This window comes from Sinocyclocheilus anshuiensis, unplaced genomic scaffold (genome assembly GCF_001515605.1).
Source record: "Sinocyclocheilus anshuiensis isolate Anshui unplaced genomic scaffold, SAMN03320099.WGS_v1.1 scaffold417, whole genome shotgun sequence".
NCBI lineage: Eukaryota > Metazoa > Chordata > Actinopteri > Cypriniformes > Cyprinidae > Sinocyclocheilus > Sinocyclocheilus anshuiensis.
The window spans coordinates 96730-105949 of NW_015537953.1; the positions used below are offsets into that span (position 1 = coordinate 96730).

The window sequence follows — 9220 nt, forward strand, 5'->3', positions numbered from 1 at the left end:
GTATTTTTTCAAGGCAATTCTCAGGTTTATGCTTTTATCCAAGATGAGACGTTAGCATTTAAATTTCTTAAACAAAATCGAAAATACCGAAATCCCAATTATGTTTTTTAAGAATGAATAAACTTAGTATATTGATATTTCATTGTGAAAATACTGGTGCTGCTGATGCCCAGTGCAAAGAGGAATACTTGTTACTGATAGATAAATAAATATGTTTTAAACCCCTTATTATTGTCTTATTCTGAACGAAGGCCAGAAATATACTCTACGCAAGTACGAGCTTCTAGCTAAAGGCTCAATTTCACACAAAGTTGTAAAATTTGTAACGTAACACAAGTACATGTTGCATTCTCAGCGTTGCCACAAGAGGTGCTGTAGCAGCATTATCGTAAACTAGATGCATCCGAAATTGCATACTGAGTATCTACTATATTTTATGAGAGACAAATTTCACAACCTTCAAAAAAGCATGTTCTCTATAGTATGAATGTGTGTAGTACTACATCCGCCCTTTTGTCATTGTCATGTGACTTATGATGTTTGTGTCGCTTCACTGCCATTTGCGACTCCTCTTCCGTGGCCTCAAGGGATAATAAATGATCCATTGATTGTGCACTTCAAAATATTGCAAGAAGTAGTGAGTAATCTGGGTACTTTTTTTTAAATAAAAAAAGTTGTTTTATAAATACGATGAATTCAGTCGTACTACTCTTCGTGTACCATTTTTCGCCTACTATATAGTAGGTAAGTAGGCATATTTAAATGCAGGGCATCTTCATCTATAGCCAGTTTTCTCTTTCACCTGAATTACTTTCATGGTGATTTGAAGTGAACCTTGCTAAACAAGTTACAAAGTTAAACTTTCGACTTCTAGCTAGCTAGACATTTGAACATAACTAGCTCCCTTGAATACTAACATTTGCACATTAAAAAACTCAACAGAACTGCTTGCCGATCGTTTTAGTTACGGAAAGATTTGCCTTGTCTTCTGTTTCACTCATTTCATTTCTATCAGCTGTGGATGTCACCTTCAAAACTGTACTGCTACACCAAACAGGAAGTGGTCATTAGATCCAGCACTTGTTTCTTTAGTGGCTGATGAATTATTTAGGTCATTGAGCAGAGTGATTTAGGACATGTGCCATTCTGTCTGACACTTTAATGACTCTCCTCACCCCTCCTGCGTAATCTGCTGTAGTAACGATATGGCTGTAAAAACATTCAAAGTTTAGGACCCCATCTCAAATCAAGCTAACGTAGCGGCTTAACTCAAAGCTGTCCTGAAATTATATATGCTTCAGCCTTTGAACAAATCAGATATCCTGATGAACTATGCAAAATCAGTGTTATCAATTAACTTAAATTGCCATTATGTTATTTATTCCCTTTGTAAAACCCCTATTAAATACAAACTAGAGTTTTTTGGCTTTTAGTCCAGTTTAGTTTTTGCTCGGTACCCACAAGACATGCAGGACATGTGGTTGGAGTTACAATGTCAAGACTGATTATATGCATATGAAAAATAAATAAAGTAAGTAAAAGGTGAAATGCAAGATGCCATGCTTAAGTAACTATTTTATGGAAGCTTCTATCCACCACAGGATTTTTTTTTTTTTTTTTTTTTTAAAGGTAATTGTGACATTTTATTTCACAATTCTGACTTTTTTGTGAGATAATAATAAATAATAATTACCTTTTTTATTCCATGGCAGGGAAAAAAAACGAGATGTTAACTCGGAATTCTGAGAAAAACAAACTATAATGATGATAATTTCAAGATATAAACTTGAGTTTGATTGACAGGCGATCTGACCAATCATAACGCTGAATCTGTCATTTTGCCCGGCAAACAAACCAGACCGGAGAGTAGATTAACGTTGGTGGACTTAAACTTGAAAAATGGTGTGTATTGACATATTTCATCGGTTGAAACAAGATACCTTCTGATATTCATTCATGTTTATTTTGCACAATAACTAGTAAAGCGGAAGAAATGATCGGTTCACGTGCCGCTTGAACTGAGGTGCTACAGCGATCTGTCACGACTCATTAAAGAGCCACAAAACAGTATTTATTGTTTGAATTTCGTACAAAATGCCAAAATTTGAAAGCTGAGACTTTGTTTCATACCTAAAGTAACCTGCTCTGTCTTGTCTGTCGCATGTTGTCAGTTTCTCTTTGCTCCGCGAAGGGTCAATTGTGAGGAAAAAAGTCTGAATTCTGAGTTTATATCCCGCAATTCTGAGTAACATGAATTGTAAGATAAAATCGCATTTACCTTTTTTTGTTTTGTTTTTGCTGTTGTTTTAAACCTGTGGCAAAAACAGGAAGCTTCCATATTCTTTGCACTTTAAAATGTTAATTGTTTTTGCTAACATTGCTCAAAGGTATTTCTTGTAAATGGGAAGATATACTATTGTGCACTATTTTTAACAATCAGCAACTTAAGAGAAGCTTTGAAATGAAATTGACCCCCATTCCTATTTAAATGCAAGGTTGTGCCTTAACTGAGTTCATCTGCTTGAATAATTGTTTCAAATGCTAGGCAGCTGCCTTCTTACTCATAAATGGAATCTCATACATAACTGATTTAATACACTCTACATAGACAGCAGCTCTTTATGGGTAAAGGTGTGGTCAGATTAGCGAAATTTTGTGGGCAAAAAAGGTCCACTGTCAAAAGTGTAGCGACGTATGAACCACAGCTCACTTTTGAAGTCACTTTAAAATCAATCAACTTTCTGTTGATCAACGTTTTGAATCCATAATAATAATGGTAAATATTGCTACACCTTAATGCACATGTTGCTAATTTTAGGTTTAGGTCATTTTAGGCTTATATGTATTACTGGTACTATAGTATTTAGTTTAGAGTTTTTAATTATGGTTTCCAAATCACATAATATTGGTACTCAAACCGAAACCTGAAATACTGTATGATAGTAAATAATAGTAGAAAATCAGTATTTTTATTTTTTTGCCTAATAACCCGTTTATAGATATATGGTTGACACAAGAAAGACCATCAGCCTGTTCAATACCAATCAAGCGCACAGGAACTCATCCGAAGCGTCTCACAATGGCCATGTGATCAGTTTTACATTGCATTCTCTGCGTATTGTCTCTATTGTTTTTGATACTGTGTATTTAGAAAACATGTACGGTTTGGTTTATCATTGTCGTCTTTAAGTGTGCTCTGTATTTTGAATAACATCTTGATATTTGTCTTTGGTAATGACTGAAAATTCAGAATAGCTACAATTTTGACTTGAAAAGGTATTTAACCCATTTTCTATCTAATTTACGTATTTGTTATTAAAGTAGAGATAATTTTATTTAATGTTGTTTAGCATTATTTTAAATCTGGTGACAGTTATGTTGCAGCATAGAAACTACCAAGTTTTTTTTTTTTTTTTTTTTTTTAACCGAACTGTGTAAATTTTTAGGAAACCTGTATGAAAACAGTCATTATACAGTTTCGCTTGGTTACATTCAATTTGATCCAGTTACTGTTCACCAGCTGTTTAAATTTAAACACTACTTGAAACTAGATAGTCACCACATATATTAAGGAAAGTGCTACCCAAAATCTTTTTCTTCTTGTTATTGATGTGCAGTTTTGTTGTAAAGTTCTATGGTATTTTTTTGGTATTATTTTACAGATGCATGAGCGCACTTCTTTATATCAAAAAAGAAATATGATGTCAACTTTTATGGTACCATTCACATGTTCTTACTTTGTAGTATTGTGACGTTCTTCATTTTTCGTCTGTTTTGCTGTTGAAATCTTTTGTAAATTGAGTAACGAGCTGCTGTAGCTGAATCACTGCACTCTCCAAACTGCTTCTGAATGTTCAACATAATGCAACATATTTTGTTACACAAAAAGTCTGTACAGCTGATTTTATTCAGCTGTATGAAAGACACAAATGCTCCATTTTCTTGAATGTTTGCTGGTAGGTGCATATGGAATCTCCATGCGATCAGTTTAGTTTGTGGTGGTTGAAGTGCTTTCAGTGAATGAAGCTGGATGAACTCCGCCGCATGCTCTCAGTGTAGTTAAATCGTTTTCAAGTGCAAATTAGGTCAGTCTGATGTGTTATTACAGGAACTACTGGTACCACTGTATGCACTGTGAACTGAAATAAATTATATGTCTATACAACTCACCTGGGTTGATTCGTTTGACCACTAAGCATGTGTGGCTGGATTTATGTCATTTATTAAAATCACTAAACCGGAGCTTAAAGGGGTCATATGACGTTGCTAAAAAGAATATTATTTTGTGTATTTGGTGTAATGAAATGTGTTTATGCGGTTTAAGGTTAAAAAAACACATTATTTTCCACATACTGTACATTGTTGTTTCTCCTCTATGCCCCGCCTTTCTGAAACGCGTCGATTTTTTACAAAGTTCATCGGTCTGATTGGCCAGCTAGCCAGTGCGTTGTGATTGGCCCGAATACCTCAAGCGTGTGACGGAAATGTTACGCCCCTTACCATACTGTGATGCCCTGTCCCGGCCAGAGCGACGAGACAAAAACATTAAAACCCATTACAGATCTTCTTTATGCACCAAGAGCTTGTAACACTCCAAAGAGGAAGTAAAAATTGAAATCGAATCATATGACCCCTTTTAAAGTATAAATCTTTTGTAAAATATATAGGTAAACAGGTGATCAGTAAAACTATTGTTTTTAATATCAACACAAATCAATTTTATTTACAGAACAACCGCATCACATTATAACAAATCCACATTTGTGTTTCTATGCTATCAGTTCAAGTGTTGATGTTGATGAAAATAAAATTTACTTAACGAATTCAAGTATTTTTATTACAGAACTAAAGTGACAACATTTGACACACGTAGGAGAAACTTTTACACATGCGCACAGTAAAACTATACAGGAATTGGAAACGGCAATATCTCGTGAAAATGTGTGCGCATGAGTCGTTTTTTTTTCTGCATGTTACTTTTATAGTTCACTGGCAGCATGAACACGTAAATATATGACCTTAACAAGTCCTGACCAGGTGCGATGCAACACTATTCCATTTCTTGCAAGTAGCCGTGATAAACCACTGAAATCACATTGGACCGAACTCTATTAAATATCTTCTGATTAGCTGTGATTGTTGAGCAGCATTGTCTTGACGCACCTGTTATTAAGAATGCTTCACAATTTACCAGTCAATGAATCCTAAAGCTCTTCGGAGGTATATACCGATAATAGGTGTTCATCACATTCAGTTATAAATGGGAGATTGTCCAACCAAAATGATCATTTATAATTCTATTATCCAGCTGACCATAGCTATCACACGATCAATGAATGAATATGTCTTTTTCCATCGTTTTGTAAAACCAACAAGCCACGAACAACGTGATTGGCTGATTGTTGGATGATTGGCTCAGATGAGTCTCTCCATTGGTGGAGGCTGCACAATGTTCCACATCTCCACTCTTGAGCCTTCCTTCTCCTGTCGACTGGGGCTGTAAGTGCCTCGTGTGGCCCGTCGGTTCAGCGTGATGACCAAAGCTGTGGCCACGCCAAAAAGAACCAGCAACAGAGCCACAGACACCAGGCTGATGGACAGCAACAGGTCAGACGACATGTTATCTGCACTCAGCTGGGGGAAAGGAAGACGGGGTGGAGTCAGCGATGAGAAGTCAGTAAAAGTCATACTTTAAATAAAATAAAGAACAGACATGTATAGTATTGCAATTTATACACTTAAATTTGATGCTTGGCAATGTAATAAAGTTGTGTAATACGTTTCATATACACACATTGAGATTCTCTTGGCTCAGTCTTTGTCAGTGGCTGGAAAGTATTTCATTAGGTGAGCTACTCTCTAGATTGATTGGCACAGACATCTGCTCCTAACATCCCATTCTGCCTCCTCCATCTGCCACCTCTTGACATTTTCACCACAGTCAAACTTGACGCTAAGATTAAGCCTTTTACTAATAAAAACATTCTACTTTTTAGCCTATACAAGAGATTAATGACAAATTAAAATTGAGCACATTTTAGACTTACAGAGTTCATGTACTGAATCAGTGTTTCTGAACAAATCAGTTGATTGTATGGCTCAGTTATATGTTCCTACATATGTCCATGTTTTGACCCCATCTGTTGAATGACTCACTCATATTGTTTCATTCCTGAATAAATCAGTGTTTTTAAATGAATCAGTGAACCGAACAATTCAATGACAATTTGGAGCCACTTCACGAATCGGTTGAATGAATGATACAACGACTCACTTTTTGTTTTGTTCCTGAATCAATCAGTGTTTTTGAACAGATTGGTTGAAAGAATGATTTAATGAATCACTCATATTGTTTCGCTCCTGAAATCAATCAGTGTTTTTGAACAAATCGGTTGACTGAATGATTCAATGACTCATTAGTCTGTTTTGTTCTTGAATGTGTCTGAATATTGAACAAATCAGTGGAATAAGCGATTCAATGATTTACTCACATTGTTTGGTTCCTGAATTAGTCACTGTTTTTAAACAAATCTGTTGCCTGAATTATTTGGTGGTTAACTCATACTTTCTTAAATATGTCAGTGTTTTGAAAGAATCTGTTTAATGACTCACTCATTTAGTTTCTGATTGAATCAGTTTTTTTAAAATAAATAAATCAGTTGAATGAATGATTCAATAACTCACTAAATTAGAGAGTCACTTGTTTTGTTCCTGAAAACAGCATTTTAAGCGAATCAGTTGAATGAATGATTCAACGTCTCACTTTTTGTTTTGTTCCTGAATCAGTCACTGTTTTTGAACAGATCTGATGTCTGAATAATTCAATGACTCACTAGTTTGTTCCTGAATATTGCACTAAGCAGTCAAAGGAGTGATTCAATGACTCACTCATATAGTTTTGTTTCTGAATCAATCAGCACTTTTGAACAAATCTGTTGACTAACTTATTCAATGAGTCACTTGTTTTGTTTCTGATTGAATCAATGTTTTTGAACAAATCGTTTAACCAAACAATTCATAATTCAAACAAATATACAGTCGCCTGTCGCCACCTACTGGCTTAACAATGTATCCTTCGGAAGAAATCAATTGAGTTATATCAATAATAGTGATTTATTTTTTAAAATATATAAACGGTTTTATTTTAGTACATCATACTTGTGCTATAAAAATAATTGTATAGTGTCAAGATTCAAGAATCAGTATACACCACCAAATGCTGCTTCTCACACACTTTATACTGTAGAGTAGATGGACTGATCTTCAGGACCAAAATTAGATCATCCAACCCAGCCCTTCCCAACACTCGACTCCATCTGTTGAAGCAGCAGCGACAGGCAAGAAGCTCATGGCCACAGAAACTCTGAGCGGAGCTCATCACCTGCTCTGAAGGCGATGTTTTATGTGTGTGAGAGAAAGCGGGAAAGAGAGAGACAGCCAGACTTTCCAGCAGACAAACGACCCTGTCACTGCGATAAGCTTCTCCCGATATATTTCCCCCTCGTTTCTCAGACCTGCAGCGATGCACTGCTGAGTTGCATTTCACACAGAATACTGCTGCGCCTTTCTGCTGGCCAAGCACTATTCTGTCGCTCTGAAGACACAAACTTTCTCTGCACTGCAGACGTGGAGCAGAACCACAGATTCCTCACACCGAGACATATTTATGCTTCAGCAGTCAAAAAAACACTAGCCCTCAAGAGCTGCGCTTGCTTCCCTGTCACCTTGCCTCTGCATAAATGATCTATTTTTAAGTTTTTTAAATGTATTGCAATAGTAATAGAACTGTATGAAATATAAAGTTATCCTGTGAACCAGTTTGCAGCTAATACCCTTTTTTAAACCTTTAATAACACCTGATACATCAGATACAACACTACAGGGACATTTAATTTTTGTGACAATGCAATTGTCTTTTCCAAGTTGACATCTATCTATCTATCTATCTATCTATCTATCTATCTATCTAAATAGGTATGTTGTGGAGTAGCGACACTATAACTTTATGTACACTGGGAAAAATGGTGTTGGATTTACTTTAAAACAATTTTAACTCGGAAATTGCTAGTAAATTTCTTTAATTACAAGGAAACAAGTAACACTGAATTAAACGTAAAACTTTAAGTAGAAAGACTTAAATAGTATTTTATTGTAAAATGCACTCTAATAATCTTAAAAAAAAAATCATTTTATAGTGATAATGTGTCAGTTCAGATTTGTCATTCGATTTTAATGATCTCGAAGAAGCATTGGTGTTATTTTTCGCTATTTTTGTAACTTTGCACATTCAGATTTACATCCAAGCAAACTGACATTCTTTCATTACAAGAATTGCTAAGTCTGATTCATTTCAGTGAATCAGTTCGTGCAAATGGTTGCACCGGTTCAATAGAACAATTCACTAATTCATTTAAGGCTACCTGCGCAGGTGTCTGTGCACCAATTTATTTTGCCGCAATATACAAAATATAATATTATACTATAATATTAACAGCGTTGTTGTTTTATTCCAGAAAAATACTGCTCAGATGGTGATGCGCACATGACGTTGCTGTGCAGCTTAAAAGTGATTTTAAGTTGTTGAAATGCAATAAGCAGCGAAAGAGAACTTATTTCACTATATTTGCGCGCTCTTTGAGAGACTGTATCTGAGCGCTGTCAGAGAGGTGTGCGCATGTGAAGGTGCTCATAGAGCGCGGGAGAATTGAACATTGAGAATTGAGTTATTTACACATGTATACACTTGTATGTGTCAATATGCCCATCTTTGCAAGTATCTATGTAAACGCAGTAATTTAGTTCTTAAGTGAAAGCAGACAGCTGAGATAGAAAACACATGTGTAAGAGTACATTAGATCCGGGCAGCTCTTAAAGTGACAGCAGTCTAATATTCCTCCTGTCTGTCATTCATGTTAATCCAACAACAAAAGAGAGAAAGTCTCCCACTGCTCTTGTCTAAATCACTTTGTAACTTTAATAAGAAGAAAAATTTTATTTGCACAGTGAAGAATATGCAGTGTTTTAATACATTTGTCCTAATGTAGTTTTATTGCTTGTAATTAGTTTCTTATTATAATTTAATCGCTGACTGCTTACTTGTCTTCAGTGAGCTTAAGTTTTTTTTATTATTATTTAGGCTAGTATAAGTATATATATATATATATATATATATATATATATATATATATATATATATATATACACACAGTATATATTATAC

At 35.2% G+C, this 9220-nt stretch overlaps 1 protein-coding gene across 1 annotated transcript in view; it reads right to left on the reverse strand.

Annotated features, from left to right (window-relative positions):
* Positions 1-4928: 4928 nt before the first annotated feature.
* LOC107664650 (protein crumbs homolog 1-like) overlaps positions 4929-9220 on the reverse strand; it is a 24081-nt gene continuing 19789 nt past the window's right edge. Inside the window, exon 13 of the mRNA XM_016455273.1 lies at positions 4929-5634. Coding sequence (XP_016310759.1) covers positions 5416-5634 — 219 coding nt within the window. The 3' untranslated portion in view covers positions 4929-5415. The remainder of the gene's footprint in view (positions 5635-9220) is intronic.